At 50.1% G+C, this 25,708-nt stretch overlaps 2 protein-coding genes across 2 annotated transcripts in view; both read right to left on the minus strand.

The window, feature by feature from the left end:
• Positions 1-11,828, minus strand: part of LOC142574127 (uncharacterized) — a 40,889-nt gene extending 29,061 nt beyond the window's left edge. Inside the window, exon 1 of the mRNA XM_075683285.1 lies at positions 11,038-11,828. Coding sequence (XP_075539400.1) covers positions 11,038-11,828 — 791 coding nt within the window. The remainder of the gene's footprint in view (positions 1-11,037) is intronic.
• LOC142581575 (frequenin-2-like) overlaps positions 1-25,708 on the minus strand; it is a 331,934-nt gene that overhangs the window by 43,884 nt on the left and 262,342 nt on the right. The window contains exon 4 of the mRNA XM_075691218.1: positions 17,573-17,662. Coding sequence (XP_075547333.1) covers positions 17,573-17,662 — 90 coding nt within the window. The remainder of the gene's footprint in view (positions 1-17,572; positions 17,663-25,708) is intronic.

Below are 25,708 nucleotides of genomic sequence, written 5' to 3' on the forward strand. Positions count from 1 at the left end.
CCGGTTGCGAATTTGTGACTCCATTCGTAGATTTTCCGCTGGGACACACATGCATCACCATACTGGACCTTCATTCTGCGGTAAATCTTGATAGGCTTCACACCTTCACTATGCAGAAACCGAATAACTGGACGCTGTTCCTCCCTGGTGCAAGTTGCAAGCGGGGCGGCCATTCTTATACTGTTCCTGTGCCGATGTCTTTGCACCTGCGAAATGCTGCCGCCTAGTGGACAGCTGGAGCACTGTTAGGGACATATCTGCCAGCGTACAGGCTAATAGCGTCATCTTTCGCTCTTTTGTTACACATGTGCTGTTTTCATTTCACTGACCCATACAAGCTTGCGCAGATGACACTAGATGTCGACGGAAACCGACACTTTTGGAGTAGCGTGAAGCTTCGATGCGTTAACAAAGGACCGGATGGTCTTAGGAATGGGGTGGTCTGGCCCCTCATAATGTCTGATTCCGGAGAGTATAGAGGAAGGAGAGGCTTAATACACCATTTATTGGCGACCAATAGTATATGGAAGGCGCAGCGTTCTCAACAATCCGTACTGAAGCAGAAACCGCGGTTGCCGCTATTTTTGACAATGCTATTTCTTAGCGTACATAAGGGATAAGCTCGATGTACGTTAAAATTGCGTACGTAAGCCACAGAAACACGATAACGTACATATCACGCGCAGTGAGGAGAACGCAGCTTCTTTACGCACACGTAAGGCATTTACGTTAGCTGGCATACGCTATTCTAAAATTCTTTGCTGGCCCCCCTTACTATTGCGACGGCGCAAGTTGTGAAAGGCGATGTATGGCGTTAGTAGCGCTGCGTACTGCTGTCTGCCGCTTACCACCGCCATTATATTAGCGGACAAAATTCTATGGCGAAAAAACAGGGGCGGAGCTTCCATCCGCGTGTTACTGCGTTTATAGCCCGGCAGAGTTTTTCGGGGGAACGGTTGTTTGCAGGACGTTCCAGCCGTCGGGCCTCTTCCTTTTTCTCGCGCCGCGCACAAATCAAGATGCCAGTGAAAGTAAACAATGTGTGATTATTTAGTATTATGGTGCCTCAATGTCAGCGCCGCCCCCCGCCACATTCTGTCGCAGCTGTTCGAGCGGCCGTACGAGCGCGTGCATTGGTCAGTGCAGCGCGGTCGTGTCGCATCATGTTTGTTGTTTCAACGATGCTGTGCACGCGTTCTCAAAGTTGACTTTTCGGACTCGCGGCGTGAGAGGAAAAGTGCTTGACAATTTTATGGCTGAAAATATTCCGTCATTCTCGTTTTCTGCGCACCTTTGTACACCAGCTGAACGGAAAAAACGACACCCATGTCTTACATTTCGCCGCCACCCACACCGTAGCGAAAAGCCAACAGCAACCTTGTTCATCTAAGTCATGATGTCTAAATTTGTGTCTTGGTGTGAAACGGTCATCAGGAAATTTTCTGATGTACTAGGCGCTTGCCGTATAAATAATTTAATCAAGGTGATGAGAAGCCTGCTCAAACTCGATCTGCAATTTCCAACAATCCCGTGCACTGGGCATCCAAATGTCAGGAAAATGTTCTTGGGGAGCTTTGTCTTGTTCCGGCTCAGCATTTATACTCACACTGATTGTGCCAGTTAGATGTAAGGAGGGAGGTGGAATATGAAAGTAAAAAAGCAGCAGGTGTAAACTTGAACTGACCTATCTTGATGTTTATAACAAGCGCATAAACTTGAGCTTTGCATTGTCATTGCTGACGAGTTTGTGTGCATGGCCTCCTGTAGTCATTCTGGAAAAGCATTGAAAGTGGATACGCCTTGCGATCTCACCGCTACAATTCGTAAATTGCAATATGTGCCATAAAATAATTATTACGTTAATTCGCGATATTTAATTAACGGAATGTATGTTCTGATTTCTCGTTCAAGTAATGTCCGCCTATATGAGTAATCCATGTTAATGACTAAAATTATGCCATCTTCAACAGTCGATTTTTACAGATTCCGAAAAACCTAGAAGAGATCGCCCCGTATATTATGGGAATAAATATTCCCTTTCTTTTAGTGAGATGTGTAACTATGTTTCTCTTTGTCAAATTGCGGTGCTCACCCTATGAATTCATTCATAACAGAACTACAGCGAATATGTCTTTCTGCAAAATTTTTAGGCTCTACAATTATAGTAGTTTCGCTTTTCACTTATTAAAGAGAATAAATTCTGCGGTTTTACGAGCCAACACCACGATCTTATTATTATGTGTTGTCAGGGACTTGGAAATAATTTTGACTACCTGGTTTTTTTTTTTAACGTTCACATAAGTGCACGAGGGTTTTCGCATTTTGCCCCCGCATGAAATTCGGCAGCCACGGCCGCGATCGAAACTGCGACCTCGAGCTTCTTTAATACGCAGCTAGTGTCTCGTTGCTGATGCCAGACTAGTTCACGCCATACGCGTGATTGTTATCGTTCTCATCTTTCACACGCACGAGTTGTGCCTTCACAAACACACAGTACCTTCCGCTATTGGTAACCCTGCCCTATTTATTCACCTCGTTCTGTCCTATATCCTTCGACGGCATGACGCAGCTAAAGTTCTACGGTCATAAGTTGCATAAGCCTTTTTGAAGGAGAACCTCTAAAACATTTAATGTACGCCATATGCATTAACTTTGTGCTTGAAACAAATTTGATAGTATAAGCGAAAGCGCGGCAAAAGCGACTAGTTATCTGCTGGACTCGAAACTTATTCTAATGTTGCGGTACTGTGTGTTCAACCTCCATCTCTAGGGTAAGATGTAAATATTTCAATGCACGTAGTCGTACAAACTATTGAAATTAGAATTTTTTTTTGCACTGTCAGCGAGCCCATAACCTAAATTCCCGCTGTCCGTCGCAGCGCGCCTTTACCTGTTCCGACACAATACGGCGGGGAAATAAGACGTGTCACCACCCTATATGGAGAAGCGAGGCTTCGAGATACCTTATTTACTATAATTTCGCTGCGCATCCAGGACACCAAAGGAGCATCGGAGACATTACAGCTAGAGCCCAGACTGGTCGAGGCTTTCCATCCTCCGTGATACGTGAACGCCGTTGCCTCGTTCAGGCTCTCCGCGTGCGTGTGCGAGCTCACCGCGGCTTTCCCTCCCCCTCCCTCCCTCTTATCTTTCTATTCCCTCGTTCCCCTCCCCCAGAGTAGGGTAGCCAACCAGACGCATTTCTGGTTAACGTCCCTGCCTTCTCTCTTTATTTCCACCTCTTCCTCCACCCTCCCTCTGCCCCTTGGGTGCCCTGGAGATCCTGCAACGGCGGCTTTATTATCCTCTCAGGTGCTCTCCTGAGGCCTCCGTACGCGGCATTAATTCCATTCTTGTATGCTAAATAATTTCATAGGCCCAAATAACACCATATACGCAAATGCATTCCCGTACAAAGACGCGTGAAGGAACCAAGAGACTGGCTGCGGACCACGCCAGCTGGAACGTACTGCAAAGAACCGCTCCCGTTTGACAGCGCTTCCTGTTTCTTCGAACAGATACTAAATCAGCGTAGCTTACACGTGCCACAGTTTCGAACTTGCCCGAACACGGAAGAGAAAAGCGAAAAATGCAGTCAAATTTAACACTTAGTGCCGTAATTTGTCTCATTTCGCTGTTGTAAATAACACGTTTATGTTATCTCTTAGCCAGCTTAAGCTAACACGCATGCGATTTCAGAAGTGCTATTACTTGTACGCATTTTGCTTGCCTTCATTGCCGTCTAAAATTGTATGTGACAATGGTGAGATTTAGCGTTACGTGATACGTGATACGTTCCCGTGACAACATGGGGAAGGCGGGAGATGCAAATTCAAGATGATGAGCAAAACGAGAACAAAAGCGGGAGCCAACGTTTCGACAAGTGGAATTGTATGTTCCAAGGCGACATATGCTTTCCTTGGCACAGTATATATAAATGGGCACCTATACAGGTTGCCCCACACAACTTGAGCCAATGTTTTAAATACGAAAGGCACTGCGGACGCGAGTTGAACCGAGTGCATAATGTTGGCACTGGCCTCTTGTTACTCAGGCTATGTTTTTATTTTAACCTTAACTAAAGGATCAGTTATCTTTAATTAATCAATACGGCAAGTTGTAAAGCACCTTGAGAAGCCTGTCAATAAATTGTTTCCAACACGATGTATCTCACGTGGTCCTTTTTTCCGCGTTCCAAAGAAAGACCACGAAATATGAAAAAATACCACACGACGGGGCGCTTGCGCACTGTTATTGTGCTGCTCTCAAGCGTGCGATGATTGAACAAGGTCAGCTGCAGCGAGAGTGGCCCGCAAGAGGGCGTTATGCCTGGTGTAGGTGTAGATTCTAAATGTAATAACGACAGAAATACGGAAAGAGAAACAACATATTCGCTGGAAAAGGAAAAGTAAACCGAAAAGCTGGTGGAACAGGAAGATACGAGAAGCGATCGCCGAACGACAGAAAGCATCCCGAGAGCACAGGCAGGCAAAGAAGGCGCAGTTGCCGCAGGATGAAGTAACCAGTAAATGGGAAATATACCGGGAGAAAAAGTCAACGGTTCAAATACTGGTGCAAGCAAAATTAAAAGGTTAAAATGAACGTTGGTTGTCAGGAATACGCGAGAAAAAGAAGGCCGCACCTAGAATATTTTGGAACCACATAAAAGTATTAGGCAGGAAGTCAACAACAATACAACAACATATCCCAGACGAGGATGAAAACAGACTGGAAGGAGAAGCGGCAATAAATTACGTCCAAAAAATAACAGCCGAATCTTTCCAAGGCAATGACGAAGTTGTATTTGAAGAAAAAAAGAGCATGAAAGAGACCCAGGTGGAAAAGCAGCTGGTGCTGACAAATTTCAACTGGAAGAAAGCGGAAGAGAAAATTCCTAAGCGCACAGCCACGGGGCTAGATGAGGTTCCCGTTAGGCTGATTAATGAACTAGGACCAAAAAGTAAGGAAGCTCTGGTGAAAGCCGTGGAAAAAACTTTAAAAGATAGATGAATACCAGGCAGTTGGCGATAAAGTAGAATGAATTTAATTTATTAAGGTAAAAGGCAGAAAGATCGAATTCACTCGCATAGACCGTTGACCATTACATCGGTAATATACAGGGTAGCAATGCAGGCAATCAAATTAAAGCTTCAAGCATGGGCAGAGAACAATGGAATTTTGGGAGAACTTCAGCATGGCTTCAGAATAGGTAGGCGCTTAGATGATAACTTATTTGTTCTTACTCAGTGTATTGAAAAAATGGCTGTGGCTTAGCTAAGGTTAAGCCCAGGATGCGAAGCATACTAGCCTTTATTTTAGTTGTTGAACCACTGTTTAGCCTGGTGAACTGCTGTTGCTTGGCTATATTTGGTTCGGCTAGACGAAGAAATAACTCATGCGTTACTCTGCTTCGCCTTCAAGAGTGGAACGCGACAGCGTTCCCGTCGACCCGCCAAGGGGTGTAAGACAATGGGCTACGGCGCAGCGACTACGCGCCCCGCATTGGACGCGGTGAGCGTCGAGCAACGCAGCGTTCGGCGCGGCAACGAAATGTGCGCCTGAGCAAGCGACGCACGCCTGAGCCTTAGAAACAGCTCGTTTCTAAGGCAACACCGCAATCACTAGAGGCGCTTTTGTACCGCTTTGAAGCATCGTACTCGTGGCTCAGTGGTAGCGTCTCCGCCTCACATTCCGGAGACCCTGGTTCGACTCCCACCCAGCCCATCTTGCAAGAGTTGAGCCAAAGCCACCTAGAAACAAGCGCAGCTGCTTATATACCGCCGCGACGGCGCGAGTTGGAGCCCCGTTTCTCCTCTGTCGTGACGTCACGGTGTCACGTGGTCAGCCTTGAAGGCGACGCCGCGAGCGACGGCGGGAGTTGGAGCCCCGTTTTTCCTCTGTCGTGACGTCACGGTATCACGTGGTATTGAAGGCGACACCGCAGCGCCAGAGGAGCTGGGTTGAGTTCTAGTAATATGCTTCGCATAATATCAAAAGTAGAAAACAGACCGTTATATGTGGCCTTTTTGGACATTGCAGGAGCCTATGACAACGTAGACCGCAACATTTTGTGGGATATTCTGGAAGGGGAAGGCTTAAGTGACGATTGTCTACAACTTTTGAGGGAGATTTACCTAGAAAATACCGTTTGCGTTGAATGGGAGGGGATGAGGAGCGAGGAGAAAGTTCATATCAACAAGGGACTGAGGCAGGGGTGCTCTTTATCCCCGCTGCTGTTTATGATGTACATGGTGAGGATGGAGAGGGCGCTAGAAGGAGAGAGAGAGACAACTTCATGCAGTCGCCTGCAGAACGACACCATGACTAAATGGCGCCGGGACGCGGGCCCTGACGTCTTCTCAGCGGGTGGTCTCTACTCAACTCCAGCGCGTGTTACTCCCGCGGTCGGTCGCCCTGAGGGGCAACGTTCCGTCGGTTTCGCTCGGCCTTTGTCTTTCAAGAGCCGCCGAGACCTGCTGGACGGCCCAGGTTTGACTTTCGTGGTCGTAGCATTCTGCCGCAGCCGCGAGTCGCGGCGGAATCGTTGTACTTGTCGAAGCCTCATTGGGGAACTTGGTGCAATCCCATAGGATGTGCGTCAGGGTGGCCCTCTCCCGCTGGCACACGCGGCACACATCACTCACATATAATTTAGGGTATAGATGAGTCATTAACACTGGGGTGGGTAAAGAACCAGTTTGCAATTGTCTGAACAGCACCGCCTCCGCTCGGCTCAGCCCCGGGTGCGGGGGTGGGAAAGTCCTTCGAGCCAGGCGGTGGAACTGTGTAAGTTCATTGAACGTCGTCATGCGGTCCTTGGCACTACACCACGTTGGACGGTCGGTTGCAGCGGCGCGGTTGGTTAGCGCTCGCGCCACTGCGTGTGCCGTCTCGTTGTGGTTATCGTGCTTCTCGGGCGCATCGTTGCCCGCGTGCGCCGGGAACCACTTGATTCTAACATACCGATTCTGTCGTTTCAGGTCAGCCGAGCACAGAACGCGCACAGCCTCACCACACACTTTACCCTTTGCATAATTCCGCACTAATAATAATAATATTTGGGGTTTTACGTGCCAAAACCACTTTCTGATTATGAGGCACGCCGTAGTGGAGGACTCCGGAAATTTTGACCACCTGGGGTTCTTTAACGTGCACCTAAATCTAAGCACACGGGTGTTTTCGCATTTCGCCCCCATCGAAATGCGGCCGCCGTGGCCGGGATTCGATCCCGCGACCTCGTGCATAATTCCGCACTGCACTTCGCGAATCGCACAACACCGTCTGGCACCCGGGGTCGGCAATGGCCAGGGAAATGGCCACCTCCTCCGCCTGACAAGCCTCGCGGACCCGTAAGCTCGCCGCTGCCCTCGTCGCGCCGGACGACGCCTCGATGACGGTAGCTACGAACGCCGCGCAGTCTCCCTGGTATTCTGCCGCATCCACGAACCTTGCGTGCTCGTCCTTGGCGTGAAAGTCGATGAGGGCCTTGGCCCTCGCCGCTCTTCTCTCCTTGTTATACTCCGGGTTCATGTTTCTCGGGATGAGGTCCACCCGAATCCGGCGCCGGGTTCCGTCCGGGACAGAAACGTCGCTACTCGCCGCTTTCGCTCCGGGCGTGAAGCCCAAGTATTGAAGTATGCGCCTGCCGGCTTCGGTCATAGAGAGCCGCTCCAGCTGGGCGGTCCGTTGCGCTTCCGCAATTTCGTCGAGGGTATTGTGTACCCCCAGGCTCAGGAGCTTGTTGGTGTTCGTACACTCGAATAGTCCGAGCGCCGCCTTGTAAGCTCGGCGTATCAGGGCGTTGATTTTATTCCTTTCACATTGCATCCAGTTGTGGAAGGCTGCAACGTAGGTGACGTGGCTGATTACGAAGGAGTGCACAAGCCGAATCAAGCTTTCCTCCTTCATCCCGGCCTTGCGGTTGGCAACCCGTCTGATGAGACGTATGGCGTTGGTAATCTTGGCTGTAAGGCGGGAAATAGTCTCACCGTTGCCCCGTCGCTTGTCTATAATCATGCCGAGCACCCGGATTTTGTCAACCTCCGGGATCACGTGGCCGTTCCTCGTCACGATCTTGATGGCCTCGTAATCCCTCGCTTCGCTCTTCTTACGTCTGACGTACTTCGGTGATGACACCAGCAGTTCTGACTTGCTCGGTGAGCAGATCAAACCGGAACCATTCAGCTGGTCCTCAATCGCGTCGACGGCTTCTTGCAGCGTGCTCTCAATGTGACCATCGCTGCCTCCCGGAACCCACAGCGTGATGTCATCGGCGTAGATGGTGTGCCGGACGCTCTCGACGCGAGAGAGTCGCTTGGCCACCCCGATCATAACGAGGTTGAATAAGAACGGCGAGATGACCGAGCCTTGGGGGGTCCCGACACTGCCGAGCCTCTTCTCTTGGAGCCGTAGATCGCCGGCGCAGAGCTCGGTAGTCCGCCCCGTCAGAAAGTCCTTGATGTAATTGTACGTTCTTGCGCCCATGTTGAGTCTGGACACCTGGGCTAGGATCGCAGAGTGCTTCACCTTGTCGAAGGCGCTCTGCAGGTCCAGCCCCAGAATGGCCTTGTTGTCTTTCGTTAGGGTGTCATCGTCAATGATATCTTTCTTCAACAGAATCATCGCGTCTTGGGTGCCGAGGGAACGCCGAAACCCGATGATCGTGGTGGGGTATAGTCCCGACTCCTTCAGGTAATCCTGCCACCTACACATGAGGACGTGCTCCAACACCTTGCCCACGCAGGACGTGAGCGAGATGGGCCGTAGGTTGTCCGTGTTCGGCGGCTTGCCTGGTTTGGGGATGAGTATGGTCTTGGCAGTCTTCCACTGCTGGGGCAGTGACCCCGCACTCCAGCACTTGTTGTAGTAACCGGTGAGGTTTTCGATGGCCACATCGCTGAGGTTCTTGAGCGCTCTGTTCGAGATGTGATCCGGGCCGGCCGCCGACTTGCTGTTTAGTTCGTGCAGGGCCGCTCGCACCTCCTCGACGCTGATATCGCGGTCGAGCTTCTCGTTAGCTTGACCGCCGTAGTCAGGATGCCCTTCCGTGGGTGTAACCGGAAGGTACTTGCTGTTTGTGCGTCTGATTACTTCGGTTTCCCCGTTTTCCTTGACTGCTCTGTGAATGATCTTTGCGAGGCGGTCGCGTTGGTGGGATTTTGTTTTAGTCTCGTCGAGCAGATGCCGCATCAAGTTCCAGGTTTTGCCGCAATGCATCTGCCCGTCCGCAGCATTACAGATTTCGTTCCATTGTTGCGTGCAGAGCAGCCGACAATGAACTTCGATGGCGCGATTCAGCTCCGCTACCTTCTTCCTTAGGCGCTGATTTAGTCGCTGCTTCTTCCACCTGTTTAGGATAGATTGCTTTGCTTCGAATAAGTGCGCGAGGCGGCTGTCAACCTTGTCGACCTGCTCATCCGTTTCTATGATTTTGGTCGCCTCCTTGACCTTCCCCGCCATGTGGGCGGACCACTCTTCTATGTTCTCGATTTCATCCATCTCCGTTGGGAGAAGGCTTCGGAAGGCATCCCAATCCGTAAAATTATGTTTTCCGGTGTCCTCCGAGGCCTTGACCTCTTCCGGTATGATGACCTCTACGATGTAGTGGTCGCTGCCGAGCTCTGACCCCGTGTTGCGCCAGTAGATATTCCCCTTCTCGTCGTTCTTCACGAACGTAAGGTCCGGCGTCGTATCCCTGGACACAGAGTTCCCAATCCTTGTAGGATCTGTCGGGTCTGTGATGAGGGAGAAGCCCAGGTCTAATGTGTCTTGGAACAGGTCTCGCCCCTTGGCCAATTGCTTATTATATCCCCATGCCGGGTGTGCCGCGTTGAAGTCCCCGCAGGCGATGAGCCTGTGAGTCCCCGCCACGGTGCTGGCTCTGTGAAGGAGCGTCTTGAATTTTTGCTTCTAGTGTGAAGGGCTACTGTAGACGTTAAGTAGAAAGGTGCTGTTCTTTTGTTTCTTGCCCGTAACGACCTCGATGAGAGTGTATTCAATTTTACTATTGTGCAACTCGTGCTCAATGAAGGTGAGTCCCTTGCGAACCAATGTGCATATCCCTCTACCGCCGCTGACCTTTGGAGACTTGGCGTATACCCGATAACCGGGTAGCGACACTGCATCAGTGCGAGTCTCTTGTATCATGATTATATCAGGCTTGCTTGCTACTTGTGTTATGTGTTGCTGCAAGACTGCCTTCTTGCTAGCGAAACCGTTACAGTTCCAGTGCCAGGTCACGAGACCCTTCACTGCTGTAGTTGTTGCTATTGCTGTAGCGGCCATGATTGTTGCTGATTGTACTGCCGCGTTATTTGCTGTATTGCGTGCGTTAACTGCTGACACGTCCGCTCGATGGCGGCGAACCTGTCGTTAATCATCGTGGTGAACGTTGTCTTAATATAATCTTCGAGCCCGTCGAGGTGTTCCTCGATTTGGTCGACCTTGTCTTTCAGGTTGTCCACCCGGTCGTTGAGCTTGCGCTCCTTCAGGTTCTCGATCGCTCGTCTCTTGGGTGCCGGTTCCTTCTCAGCGGATTTTGATGGTACAGCGCTGCTGATGCTGGGTGTTGGTTCACATGATACCGCTTGGGGCGTTTCGTTATTGGTGGAACGGGTCGTCAGAAGCTTCTTGATTTCCATGATCTCGTTTGCCATCTTGCTAATAGTGGCCTCTTGCCTACTGACTTTCGTCTCGAGCTCGTTGTTTTTGCGCCTGAGTGCCTCGTTGGCTTCCTTCAACGTCCTCATCGCCTCGTCTTCCCTTGTCTTGCTGTTGTTGTTGCCATCGACGGTCTTGCTGGTGCTAATTGTCTTGGTCGTTGCGGTGGTCGTTGCGGTATTGGAGGTGGTGGTGGTGGTGGCACCCCCCTGCGCTTTCTTGGCACCGTGCCTTGCTGCATCGGCCCAGCTCACGCGGTCACGTGACTGCGATCGCTTACGGCTAAGGCTACGCTGTCTACTCTCGCTGGCCCTGCGCTTCGAGACGGAACGTGACGCTCGGCGACCAGCTGGGCCGGCAGGTGTTGCGGTTGCTGACATCAGCGATGGAAATTCCGCAGCTCTGAGAGATGCTCGTTGTTGCTGCTGCGCTTGTTGTTCGGCCATCTTGCGCTCCCATTGTCTCCTTGTAACTACGTATGGGACCTTGAACCTATTCTTGCAAACCTTGTCACCGGTCAGATGCGGCCCTCCGCACAATCTGCAAGTGGGGGTACAACTATGGGCTTCCTTGGGGTCAACGGTCCCGCAAGCAAAGCAAGCCCTTACGTGAGGGTTTGGACAAACGTCGCGGCGGTGGCCCACCTTTCCGCACTGCTTACATACATCGAATTGTTTTCGATATAGGCTGCACTTGGTGAGAACGGGACCGTAGCACACGTAATTCGGGACCTTCAGGCCCTTGAAAGCCACGATGACTGTGGTCGAGCTACCAATCCTCTTCGCGCCAAGTGCCAAGGGATTTCTCGAGTTAACAATGTTCCGGTCGATTGCGGCCGTGGAGTCCTCTATTGGGATACCTCTAATAATACCTTTAACGGTGCCATATGGCGCGGTTTGATATGCGCCAACCACGTGTTCCTTGCCACCAATGCAGATCGATTTTATCTCGGCGTAACGTGAAGCACGTATATCGTCGGGGGTACTCACCACCATGATATTTTGTTGCAAGTTGGGGCAGAAGGTGTCCGCTGCTCCGTCCTCCCTTGATACGTTCGCCGCCGTCATGATGGCTGGTGCCACGGTGGCGGTCTGAGTCCTCGCGATGTTAAGGCCTCCCCGAGGCCGCACTATCACCTTGGTCTCCTCCCTCGGTAGAGCGTCCAGCATCCTTGCTGCCCTCGTCACCGAAGCTTTCACGTTCCTGGCAAACTTCTTCGTCGTAGGTCTTGACTGGCGAGCGGCAGTCCCCTGGCCGGCCAAGGTCCTTATACGCCGGCCTACGTGCGACCAGTCTGCATCGTCGTTGAATTCCTCGGAAGAAATTTCTTCCCCTTGAATTGCAACACACATCTGGCTAACGCCGGAATTCGCCGGGTCCCGAACAATGGACGTCTCCATCTCGGTCGACATGTTTGTATAGCCGCCGCCCGAAGACGACGGCCTTTCCTCGCAGAGGTTGGGCCTGGCTATGGGCAGATCCAAGCTGTTCAATTAGGCTTAGTGGAACGGCGCCGGCCTCCACGGAAAGTCCCGGGAAAGTGGCGAAAAATCGTACCTTTTGGTAGCCACCGGTACCGGTTGATGGCCCGCACTCGCACAGACACAGTGGTAATAGTTATACCGCGGTAAAAAATAATTAGCACTGCAAAATTGGTCATAAAATCCGGAGCCGATGTGAGAACGTCAGCTCAGACCATGGCTCATACCCGCAGCCCCGCTAGAAGGAAGTAATATCGGCTTTAATCTCTCATACAAACAGGCGGGTACAGTAGTAGAGCAGCAGCTTCCAGGTTTATTTTATGCGGACGACATTGTGTTGCTAGCTAACAAGCAAAGTGATTTGCAACGTCTGGCTAATATCTGTGGACAGGAAGGCAACAATTTAGGTTTGAAATTTAGTGTCAGAAAATCAGGTGTTATGGTATTCAATGAAAACAGTGAACAGACAGTGGCGATACAGGGCAAGGAAATACCTCGGGTAACAGAATCTCCATATACATTGGTATCCATATTCTTGGTTTATCCATATGCCTTGGTATATGGATAAACGAAGGCAATAGATATATGTAAACACAGGAAAAAACAATAGCAGTGAAGGGGAACGTAAATGCAGCCATAATGAAGCACAGAGCGCTATGGGTATACGATAGGTACGGGGTGCTCCGAGGTATGTGGAAATGTGTAATGGTTCCAGGACTTAATTTTTGGAAATGCGGTTGTTTGATTTAAATCAGGGGTACAATCAGGACTCGATGGGAACCAAAAGTCAGTGGGTCGCCTCGCATTGGGCGCGCACGGGAAGACTACAAATGAAGCTGTGCAGGGTGATATGGGCTGGACTAGTTTTGAAGTGAGGGAAGCTCGCAGTAAAATTGAGTATGCAGAACGACTGAGGAATATGGTAGAAAGTAAATGGGCTGGGAGAGTGTTGAGGTATCTGTGCAGGAAAAACATTGATTCACAGTGGAGGAAGAGAACTAGGAAGCTTACCAGCAAGTATGCGACCTGTAGGGTGGGCAACACAGCAACAAAGAACGTCAAGCGCAAAGTCAGAGAGGCTGAAATAATCTCATGGGTGGCGGCAATGGAAAAGAAACCTGCCATGACTTACTACTTAAGAGGAAGAAACGAAATCACGAAAGAAACAATTTATGATAACTCAAAGGGAAGCTCATTACTTTTCGAAGCGAGATCGGGATGCCTTAGAACACGCACCGATAAAGCGAGATATAAGAAGAAAGAAGAAGCATGTGCTTGCTGTGGTAAAGCTGGGGAAACTGCGGAGCATGTTTTATTTGAATGTGAAGACGTCTACCCAGCAGTCTATTTAGGCACCACTGGCCTCCTTGAAGCCCTTGGGGTTCAGCGAGAGCAGTGGAAAAGTAAATATGTCCGCAATAGGGATTAGTAAGAGGCGATTGGAGGATTGGTGGAAGAAAAGTAGGGAAACGGCAAAAAACGGAGACGTACAAAAGCACAGTTCGCAATAGGCGATCAGAAAATTTGGTTGTGGGTGTTCATCGCGTGTTTTTTTTATTGTTTAACCTAGGTAGGACATTAGGTAGTATAATAGCAAAAGCTTGGTGGCGCAACCCACCGCCTCGTTTCAAAGGGGACGCTCATAACGTCCATCCATCCGTATCTGGGCATGCGGCTTTTATTGCATGACGGCGCAAATGCATGCTGCTGGCCGAGCGATGCCGAAGCGATAAAGCGTATAAGGCCACGAAAAAGAAAAGACGAAAGCAGCTTTTTGATTCTTCTTGAAAGAAGGAAATGGCGAAGCACGTGGCAACGATGGAAGGCGATGACGGCTGCTACAATTCTACCTTTGTATACAAATGGTCTTGTAGTAGTTTTCGAATTGAACGATGTTGCTACAACTTTCAACCTTAGGGCTCGAATAACAGCGGATAAATCACACGCGGACAAAGCTAACTGATGGTAAAATAAACATTGGCTATGTTCAAGGAACATTACGCATGTCTTCTTCAGATGATGTATCTTCGCACTGGCCCCGTCTGCTGTCCTTCTCACACTTACTGTCTGCCAGACGTTCTTTTTTGGTCTCGCACCCCGCACGTGCGCATCGCATCGTGGTCGCAGCATCAGGTGGCCGCGTCTGGCTTCACACTTGTGCACCGTGACCGGCGCGTCAGTCCCTGAGGAAGTGCGCCCGCAGGCTGTTTCAGCTTACCGGATGTAGATCATACCTTATGTACCTCGTTTGAACCAATCCCAGCGAACTGCAATATATCCAGTGCTCCTCAGGCGCCCGTATCCCTGCGTGTTCTCCACAGCAACGCTATTTGGCTGATGACCAACGTTGAGCAGCAGACATGGCTTACTCCAATGAGGAACGAGCGGATATGGTTTTGGTCTAGGTGCGTCAAGTGGACATAGAAGGCGCGCAGTTGAGCTATTTCAACGCTGGTATCCAGGTGCGCGTCCGAGCTCAATGAAGATTGTGCGTGCATATGAAACGCTGAGACAGACTGGGACTTTTACGAAGAAACGACATAAATCTTCAATCCTGGGCGAGGACGTGGAGACAGATATTCTGTCAAAGTTTTCTTCAGAAGTTTTCTTCAGCTGGAGTGTCAACGTCTTCAGTGTGGAGAGTACTTAAGAGGCAACTTCATCCGTACCACGTGCAGCTGCGCCAGATGTTGGAGCCCCGCGATTTCCAAAATCGAAAGGACGTTGCCAACTGGATTATGATCAAGACGGAAGAGGACCCTGGCTTTGTCAACAAAATACTGTGGACCTTGAAGCTACATTCTCACGTAATGTCCAAGTGAACATCCACAACACTCACTATTGGAGCGACGAAAACTCTCACTGGGTTTTGAAGACACGTCACCAATATCAGTGGTCGATTAATGTGTGGTGTGGAATTTATGGTGGCACTATCACTGGCCCCGAGTTTTTTGATAACACGCTTACAAGCGAAAGATAGGTCAACGACATCCTTGATGGGGCGCTTGAGGATTTTCTTTGCGAAGTTCCATTGGCTAGGATCAATGATATTTGGTATCAGCATGATGGTGCTCCCGCGCACGGCAGCAGCAAAGCTTGCAAATGGCTGCGTGAAGTATTCGCGCAGCAGTGGATTGGACGGCGTGGGTCCATTGCTTTGCCGGCACGGTCACCAGATTTAACTCCCCTCGATTTCTTTCTTTGGGGCTACGTCAAGGATCAAGTATACCGGACACGAACCGCAATATCAGAGAACCTAAAAGAAAAAAGACAAGTCTGCAACTCCATCCCTGATACCATGATCAAGAACGCCTCGGAAAATGTGCCTATGAAATGCCAAATGTACATTGCAACGGATGGGGACCTCTTCGACCCCGCATTATAATCAAAGGGCGCTTTTTGGATTGAAGGTCACTGGGAAATCATTCCGGCCCTAACGGCGCCTGCTTACCCAACCCCATTACACTCTGTCGGCAGGCTGCCAGCTCTTTCCCATTTCAAGCATAAAAAAACCACAGCTATGCTCTTGTTCTCTTTCGTCTCATTAGACGCTTTATTGCTTAGGCACTGCTTGGCCAGCATTTGCGCCATCATGCAATAAAAGTCACATGCCCAGATACCTACACCAGACATAACGCCCTGTCGCGGGCCAGTCTTGCTGCAGCCGACCTTGTTCATCCATCGCACGCTTGAGAGCAGCAAAATAACAGTGCACAATCGCCCAGTCACGTGGTACTTTTTTTTTATTTCGCGTGCTTTCTTTGGAACTCGGAAGAAAGGACCACCTGAGATATATCGTGTTGGAAACAATTTGTTGAGAGGCTTCGCAAGGTGCTCTACAACTTTGCGAATTGATTATTTAAACTTACCCAATCTGTTAGTTAAGGGGAAAATAAAAATAAATAGCCTCAGTAACTCGAGGCCAGTGCCAACATTATGCATTCGGTTCAACTCGCGTCCAGAGTGCCTGTAATTTTTAAACTTTGGCTGAAGTTATGTGGGACCACCTGTATATACTGTGCCGAGGAAAGCATATGTCGCCTTGAAAAAGACAAGTCCACTTGTCAAAACGTTGGCCCTCGCTTTTACCTTGTTCTAGTTTTGCTCATCGTTCGCGTGGCAAGCGCAACGTTAGGCCACCTGCGCAAGCGCGTCGTCTACTGTAGCAGGTTACCGTGATTGCGTAACAACATTGCAGTGCCAAAACCATCCCAGACCATTCGCTTCAATCGGAATTCACCCTTACTACTTGCTCTACGCCATGACAAAAAAAGAAAAGAAAATGGAGAAATCAGCCACGGTTTAGTTTAATCTCACGCTGAGGGCAAAGTATTAGCAATCTTTCAACGTGATAGAGTTATGGGCACCCTGGTGGCAGAAACTACGGCGTCGGTTTCCCGCGTGCAGCGTCGACCATCTCCGCCAAAAATCATTCCTAACCACACATACCCAATCACTCTTCTATCGCAAGTTGCTCATACCTTGTCTTTCCTTCTTTACAAAGTCATTCCTCGTAATGTTGAGAATGACAGCCCACAATTACAAATATAATAAAAAGGAAGACTGACAGCACATATCTTTTATATTACATCTTTTCAGACGGAACTAATAAAAGTGCGAAACAATAATAGGAGATCAGCCCACGCCAGAGGCCATTTTCCTACCAGAAAGCTCGCCCTTGTGCATATCGTTCGCCGCCAGCGTTTCCCACTAAACATTACGGTTACATAAACTGCCATTGCCGGGAAGCGTGAAAAGTAGTCGTGAATCTTTGAATATATGCTATCGCGTTCCACTTTTAAAGGCGAATCTTAAGCGTCCTCCAAATTTTTAAGATTGTGGCTAGCATCATCTCCAACAAATCTCCTTTGCCGGTTGCCATTTCATGCTTACATCTACTCTCGATTATGGGAGAGCTGGTAATTTTTTTCTTAGCTTTATGACTCGGGCTAATCTTTACAAATTCTTCAGTTAGAATGCAAAATATCATATGACTTGCTCCGCAGAGTGGCCATCAAGATGGTGCTTCCTCTGAAAATGCACCACCGTATGTTTAAAAGCTTAGCAACCTGTATATAGACTGACTTTGACCCCTATTACAGAGCTTCATATTCTGTATGTAGATATTGTAAGCCTCGACACATGACTAGGCTGCTGCGAAGAGCTACTAAGGCACCAGGGGTCAGTTGCAAACCGTCAGCATAAGCACTAAAGCGGGAACGACATTCTTCCAATTATCCTCCTGAAACCAAACACAGAAAAAAAAATATTGGGAGTAGGGAAGAAAGCAGTGTTATGCTGTGGGCAGGCGAAGTCATCTTTTAGTTAGGTTGCTTGTGTAATGAAGGGGTAACACAGCAGTTACTTCTAGATTTATTCATTTGTTTTGATGTTGGAAATGTTGGCAGCTTTCGTAGCTGAATGCCTCTTACCTTGTTCTCGTCGAAGACCCGGAAAATGAGCGAAGTAAACTTAGAAGGGTCTCCCTGGGGGAAGAAGAGCTTGTATATCCTCAGGAATCCCTGCGGAAGGAGGGCGGCGTGTCATTGTAAGGGACTCGAGACGAACGTCTCGCGAACTTTCGGTGGTCAAGAAAGTAGAATCACACGCCTGCTCTTTTAGCGAGGAAAGATCTAAAGATGAGGTCCTTAATAGCGATAGCGGCAGCATATGTCAAATCAGATAGGCAGCTTGTTGGAAGCTCGGTTTAGCGGAAGCAAGTACTACACGTTTTGACAACTTGAGAATGGAGAGTCGACTGGCTTAATTTGACAGTAAAGTCAGGTTTGCCGAGTGACTGTGGTGGCGCCCCTGTCGGGCAGCCTTTGTCGGGCAGCCCCCTAACTTCCAAGAAAGAGCAGAGGGCAATGACCCCCACGTGGACGCCAGGCGAGGTAGCTCAATGTCCCATAAACGGGGGACAACTTATAGTGACTGACGGTCGCTACAAGCTTACCAATTGAGCCTCGCTCACGTCAGTATACGGTATCTCTCGTGATGCTGTTTAATTAAATTAAATTGCGCGGTTTAACGTCCCTAAACTGCCCAGTGGGTTATGAGGGACGCCGTAGTGAACTCTGGATTACTTTCAACCATATGCGGTTCTCTAACGTTAATCCAATGCACGGTACGCGTGCGCTTTTACATTCCGCCTCCATCGGAAAGAGGCCGCCGCGGTGAGGATCGAAGCCACGACCTCGTGCGCAACAGTGCAACCACATAGATACTGAAGCTCCGCGGCGGGAAGTGATATTGTTCACTAGTGTAGTGTTCCTGTGGCGACCCCTAAGGGGCCTTGCATCGTCGCTGCCACATACTCGGGCCCAAGTAAGCGGTCACAGCAAAGTCATTTTCAGAAATGCTTGCTAGCCCCATATATGATCGCCGAGTTGCCCCGCAGTGCAACGAGGTGATCGTGTCATTGATTACAGCATCACCGCCTCATGACCGTATCATCGATTACAGTGTATCATATCAATAAAGCAGCCGGCCACAGCAGGCTGCCGTATCCCGTGGCGGCTCGTCGCCCCATACCCTATCCTTTTTTCTGATTACCTTTACAATGGCATTCAGAAGCTATACCTTTAAAGCTAAACTCACGAGCCCACGCTGATGCAGAGAGAAAGTGTGCGCTTATATAAGTAACCCATCTACCCCCTTTCTCCTTTCCTCCTCCTTAAAGAACAATGTTTGCGAACCGAATCAACTTACTGGCCTCATTAGTAACTTTTACACCTGTCGCGTTTGAAATCTGGTTAACCTCCCTGCCTTCCTCTCATTTGCATCTCCCTCTCTCTCTCTGTCGCGTGGAAAGAATAATATTTCAAGTTACCGAATGTGTGAGCGCACTTGTGCAAGGTTCATATAGACTCGTGGCCCGGGCCCAGTGGATATATGGCGTCTTGCGCAATCGTGGGTTATATTTTCGGCAGATATGGCCGCATTCCAGTGATAATTGGAATGAAGAACAAACGCTTGCTCTTAGTCTTTTATGCAAGTCGGTCGAAATTAATCCGGAGCCTCCCGCTAACATCGTCCACCCGTCCTCACTTTGCATCTTTGGGGTGTAAAACTCTGCAAGCTGTAACGTTCATTTGGGACAAGATTACGAGAAATTAGATGCTGCTATTGCTTTGAGCCTCGAAAACGAGAATAAATTTCAACGGAAAATTGCAAGTAAGGAGCAGGCAGTCGACCGGAGTCCTATAGGATAGAAATGAAGGGCGCTTTCACCTTTTACACTGCGCGTTCTTGTAATACGCGAATGTAGAAATCGCCTTCTTTCAAGGGACTACGCCGCGCACGTGAACATCCGTTTACTCATAATCACCTGTTATTGTATATGTAACAGCAACGCGGACTAAAGGTCCCAACAAATAATTGTTTTCTTCTCTATCTTCTAGAAAAATAAACTCTTACTCACTATGCACGTTGTGCTCGTTATGGGCTCATTTCGAATTCATCGGAACGTCATGCATTTCATGTAAGCGTATGCGTTAGAGTTTATATGTGCTAAACGCCTTCTCGCACAACTAGTGGACTGGTTGTACAATGGTGTTCAGCTAGGTCCAACGGCTCCAGTAATTTGTAATCGAGAGCAAGGGTAACTCCAATTTGAATACACTCCGTTGAACAACTTGAAAAAATTATCATTTTCTCCTGAAGTCAGCGTTTATGCTTTTTTTTTCGGGAGCGATTTCTCAAATGCCGCCTTACAGTCAGTTAATTTGGCGTGCATTTCGGTTGTTGCATCTTAAAAGATAAGTGCTGCGTGTGACGGCACGCCACTGATAAAGGCACTCTGCCAAGTGCGCACGTGCCGCAAATGGTTAAAAGCCGAGCGCCGCTTGCTAGCGGCAGTCTTTTACGTCCGAGTCAAGAGCCAATAAGCGTGGGTCAATAAACGTCATTCTACCGGGAACTTGGCTGCCCCTTCATCACGGCTGATGGAAACGTAACACCAAGGTAGGCAGTACAGTAGGCAAACAAAGAAAAAACAAGAACGAATACCGCGGCAACTAGAACGCTTCCGCAGGCTTCTGTTTAGTCTCGACCGAGAAATAGCGCAGCATCTCAAGTGCCAGAGCGCGGTCTTGTGAGGCTTTTAAAACAATGTCACGCGCAGTGTGCCACGGAGCAAGCATGGTTTACCTGGAAGCCTAAACAGCATTTGCGCACTCTCGGAAAAAGAGCGGGAGTCGTATAAACAGGAGCTTGCGCAATCCGCTCTTCGTGAGCGCATTTCGATGCCCGTGGTTGCGTAACACCAATCTTTCAAGTTGCGCGCACGTGTGCGCGACGCTGTCAAGCTTCTGACGGGAATACAAAGCGAGAGAAGAAAAGGAAACACGGCGCCAGCCTTCTGTTGCTGGGAGACCAAGCTTAAACAAACAGCAGCGTCCAAGCTCAAATTTTGTGTTCTTATTTGTGAGTGTGCGTGCGTATGTATGTGTGCGCGATAGATAGATAGATAGATAGATAGATAGATAGATAGATAGATAGATAGATAGATAGATAGATAGCATGAAAGCAGAAAGGAACGATAGGAATAAGAAGTTAGGGGAAAGCTCAACGTCCTAACACAATCACTGGTAAAATTAATTTTTGCTCTGAACAATAATAATAAGCTCGCAGAAAACGAAACGAGAAAAATATTTTGCAGGTCCAACGCACGTCTTGGCATCAATGCGAAGCGAAGCTTTCGTGAAGTGATTAATCGAGTGTTACAAATTTGCCCTTCCTGCGTCTTTGGCGCAAAGGAAACTGGCACGCGCGCATGTGCCGTCACGCACTCCTGCGGCGCAATGTGACCCACGCGGCGATCATCTCAATCATCTGATTGGCGCGAGAGAAGCGTACGCGCGATTGTGGCGTAATACAATAAAGGAAAACCGAAAAGCGATCGTGGACTGATGGTCAGCGAACCGGGCTGCTATGCTGGTCAGACCTGGCTTCGATCCCACCATGAAGCGAGCAGACAGACAGACAGACAACGAACTTTATTTAATCCTGAGGAGCTACCAGGACCTCCTAACGGGAGGCCATTGTAGCCGCTGGCCGCGCCCACGTAAAGGACAGAACGCCGTGACGCTCCGCTCTTTCCTGGGCCCTCTGGATAGCCTGGGCTTGCTTTCGGAGTACCGTGCTTCTGATGGCCTCCTCCCATTCGGCTTCGCTGGAGAGGAAGTCGTTAGGCAACGCGGGACATCGCCAGAGCATGTGAGCCAATGAGCAAAAGGTTTCAGTGCAGTCGGGACAACTAGGGTCCACATCCGAGTACATCCTACTGAGGAATCCCCGCGACGGGAAAGATCCCGTCTGCAGCATTCTAAGTGTAGCTGACTGACCTCTACTGAGCTTCGGGTGAGGCAGAGGATAAATTCTCCGACCAAGTTGGTAATGTTTAGTGATTTCATTAAATGTGAGGAGTGGATCGTTCTGCTGAGGCCCTTCCTGCCCCTCCGGAGCCTCCAGACCGTCGCGGCGCGTGAGTTCTCGCGCACGGTCGTGGGCAAGCTCGTTGAGGTTAGGGAATCCCTCGAGAACGTTCGTCCCCACGTGTGCGGGGAACCACGTGATATAATGAAAACCGGGGTAAGCCCTTTTCTCTAAAATAGAGGCCGCTTCTCGTGCGAGGTTACCCGACTCGAAAGCTCTGATTGCGTCTCTCGAGTCGGTGTAAATGTAGGAACGCTCTGTATCACACAAGGCCAGCGCAACCGCAATTTGCTCTGCTATACTCGCGGTGGCCGCTCTGACCGAGGCCGAGGACCGAAGCACCCCCCGCCCGTCTACAACCGACAGCGCGAACACTCTCCTGTTCCCGTACTGCGCCGCATCGACAAAGAGCGCGGAGTCTCTGTCATCTCTAACTTTCTTCAATATGGCTCGCGCACGGGCTTTACGTCTACCCTCGTTATGCTGAGGATGTACGTTCCGCGGGAAGGGCCTCACCAGGTAGGTTGCCCTCGTTTCTCGTGTCAATGTTATACGCCGGTCCTCCATTATCCTAGGAGCCATGCCAACCTCGTCGAGAATTCGCCTGCCAGCTTGGGTCGACGATAGCCTAACCACCTGGGCAGTGACCTGTGCCTCTATGATCTCGTCTATGCTATTGTGCATGCCGAGTTGATCTAGCCTGTCGGAGCTCGTGGCAATAGGCAAGCCTAGCACTTTCTTGATGCTCTTGCGCATGAGTGTATTTAATTTGGTCTTTTCCGTTTTTGTCCACACTAGAGCCGACGCCACATAGTTAATATGGCTCATGAGGAACGCGTTGTACATCCGAAGGAGGTTGTCTTCACCTAACCCCTTCTTTCGGTTGGACACCCTAGCAATTAGCCGCAACATATTCTCTGTTTTGGCTGTAACGTGGGTAATTGTTCTGGCATTACAGCCCCTCGCGTCTATGAGCAGGCCTAGGATCTTAACTGAGTCGACTCTGCGAATTTTCTGCCCATTATTCGCGTATAATGCCACGGGTAGCTGGTTGAGGGGTGTCAGACCCCGAACCCCTTGCCTTGCGGGTCTGTAAAGCAACAGCTCCGATTTACTCGTAGACAGCTTGAGACCCGTGTCCGCGAGGTAAGCCTCCGTCTCGTCCAAGGCCGCTTGTAGAGCTTGCTCCATTTCAGCTAGGGAGCCCCTTGGGCACCAGAGCGTGATGTCATCTGCGTAAAGTGCGTGATCTATGCCCTGGAGGCCGCCCAGCCTATCTGATAGACCCTTCATGACTATATTGAAGAGCAGTGGCGAGATGACTGATCCCTGAGGGGTACCCCGAGCTCCCAATTCGTACACGCTCGACCGAATCTGCCCCACCTGAATAGTAGCAGTTCTATTCATGAGAAAGGACCTGACGAAGGCTTGGAATTTGACTCCCAGGCCTATCCCGGCCGTGGCTTGCAGAATGTATCTATGAAGCACTGTGTCGAACGCCTTAGTGAGATCCAGGGCGAGAATCCCTCTCACGTCCCGGGTGCCGCTATCAAAGATTTGCTTCCTTAGCATTAGCATAACCTCCTGCGTCGATAGGCCGGGCCGAAAACCAACCATATTATGTGGGAAGAGGTCTTTGCGCTCTATGTACCCGGAAACCCTGTTCAAGATCGCGTGCTCCGCTACCTTGCCTATGCACGAGGTTAGTGATATTGGCCTCATGTTGTCCAAATGAAGAGGTTTTCCTGGTTTAGGGATGAGTGTCACTATAGCCGACCTCCATCCGTCAGGCACCTGTCCTGTCTCCCATACCCTGTTGACCTCCTTAGTAAGTAGTTCCACTGCTTTATCGTCCAGGTTTCGTAATAGCCTGTTAGAAACTTTATCCGGACCCGGAGCCGATCTGCTGTTTAAATTGTAGATCACCGCCCTGATCTCTGATTCTGTGAAAGGCGCGTCCAGTTCCTCTACCGTCGCGCACTCGATCTGCGGATAATCCTCTTCCTGCGTCGGCCCTATGGGAAGGTATCTATCCGCGATCGCATTCAAAAGTGACTCTTCAGTACCTCCCTCCTGTTTGTGCCGGTGTACGACTTTACTAAGTGTTTGCCTTTGATTATGCTTTGTCTGCGCGTCACCCAGGAGGTGCTTGAGGAGGTTCCACTTCCCTCCTGAGCGCATGGACCCGTCTACTGCCGCGCAGACCTCGTCCCATTGTAGCCTATTGAGCTCCGCACAATATCTCTCAATCTCTCTATTAAGCTCCGCAACTTTTTTCCTCAGCCTACGATTTAACCTTTGTGTTTTCCACCTCATCAGAATTGACGATTTCGCCTCCAACAGATGCGCTAGGTGCGGATCCATTCTTGGGACCTCCGCTTCTGTTTGTACTACCTTAGTAGCCCTCTCGACGTCCTCTGTTAGCGATTCGATAGCCTCGTCAAACGAGGAAAATGTGCTCGTTCGCTCCTTCCTAAGTTTCCTGAACTCCTCCCAGTCCGTGACTCGAAATACCCTGGCCGGTCGGGCTTCCACCGTCAATGTTACCGCTACTATGAAGTGGTCACTGCCCAGGTTCTCCTGCTTATTGGCCCACGTTACATTACCTACGTTCCTTACACAGGCCAAATCAGGCGTTGTGTCTCGCGCAACTGACGTGCCCAGCCTAGTGGGGAACCCTGGGTCCGTGATTACCGAAAACGCAAGATCATCCAGGATCCTCGCCAGGTTCTCTCCTTTTACAGTCCGTCTGACGTAGCCCCATGCATTATGAGGGGCGTTAAAGTCCCCAGCAACTATCAGAGTGTTTGGCTATCGAAGTCGCCTTCCTAAGCAGGGAGTTAAACGTCTGTCTCTGGTCCGACGGCGGGCTATAGACATTAAGCACAAAGACGCTCTGCTTGAGACGCCCGTGCGGTATAACCTCCACGAAAAGGGCCTCCATCTTACCCCGTCCAGACTGGATTGGATGTTCAATAAAGGCTAGATTTTTTTTTATCATCGTAGCTAGTCCTCTGCCTCCCTCGTTCCTGACCGACACAGTGTTGAAGCCAGAAAGGGTAGGGTCGTCACATAGTGTTTCCTGTAATAACAAAATCTGCGGTTTTTCCACCTCATTCGCCAAAAATTGCCGTAGCGGAGCCTTGCGCCTTTGAAAACTAGCGCAGTTCCACTGCCATATTACGAGCTCTTTGTGATCGCCCGCCATGATGCTACAACAACATACCTTGCTCCACAACCGGAGCAACCTCGGAGTGATTCACTGCCTTGCTTTGCGCTCGGACCTTGGCTTTGGCCTTAATCGCCGCCTTTTTTCTAGTACGGTCACTCTTTGGACCAAAAGCTTTACGCTTTCCTGATTTTCTCTACTTATCCTAAGTAGTTCCTCCAACATCTTTCTTTGCTGGACCTCTCCCTCAGACGTTTCCGAGTCGCTCTCGTCGTTAGGAAGGGGGGCCTTGCGCTTTGCTTTAGTGAGCCCTACGCGGGGTATATGTTCGACTACCTGTGGCGTCTGGTCGCACGCCTCTATTTCAAAGGACTTTGGGTTTGCCTTGGCGGCTTTGAGTCGGCGTACCTCCTCTCTAAGCTCCTTAACTTCCTTAAGTAATGCGTCCACGTGCGACCTACTACCATGCTCTGGCGAAGCCGACCGCGTTACCTCCGTGGGTCTCTGTAGCTCCTTCTTCTTCTTCCCTTTGACACAATCTGCCCAGGTAGGCTCCTCCTGGATCCGCACGCTGGACACCGAGCGCCCTCTTGATCTGGAGCGCTGCCTGATTGCACCGCGCTTCTGCGCAGCTGGCGTGCGAGAGCGGCTTCTTTCGGTGCTGAGCTCCTGCACAGCTGGCGTACGCCAGCGGCTCCTGCCGCCCGCCGTGATGACGTCGGTTCCCAGCTTCAGCTGCTCGGCGCGTCGACGCCGCTGCCGCCGTCTTCTTCTGACAATATATGGAACTTGAAATTTGTCCCTACACTCTTTGGCCGCTGTGGGGTGCGGGCCACCGCACAAAGTGCATTGCGGATCGCACTGGTGATCTTCCGCCGGCGATCGTTTGCCGCAGGTGCGACACCACTTGCTTCCAGGGTTGGGACACACGTCAGCCCGGTGTCCCAGTCCTCCGCAACCG

The sequence above is a fragment of the Dermacentor variabilis genome, chromosome 1 (genome assembly GCF_050947875.1).
Source record: "Dermacentor variabilis isolate Ectoservices chromosome 1, ASM5094787v1, whole genome shotgun sequence".
Taxonomy (NCBI): domain Eukaryota; kingdom Metazoa; phylum Arthropoda; class Arachnida; order Ixodida; family Ixodidae; genus Dermacentor; species Dermacentor variabilis.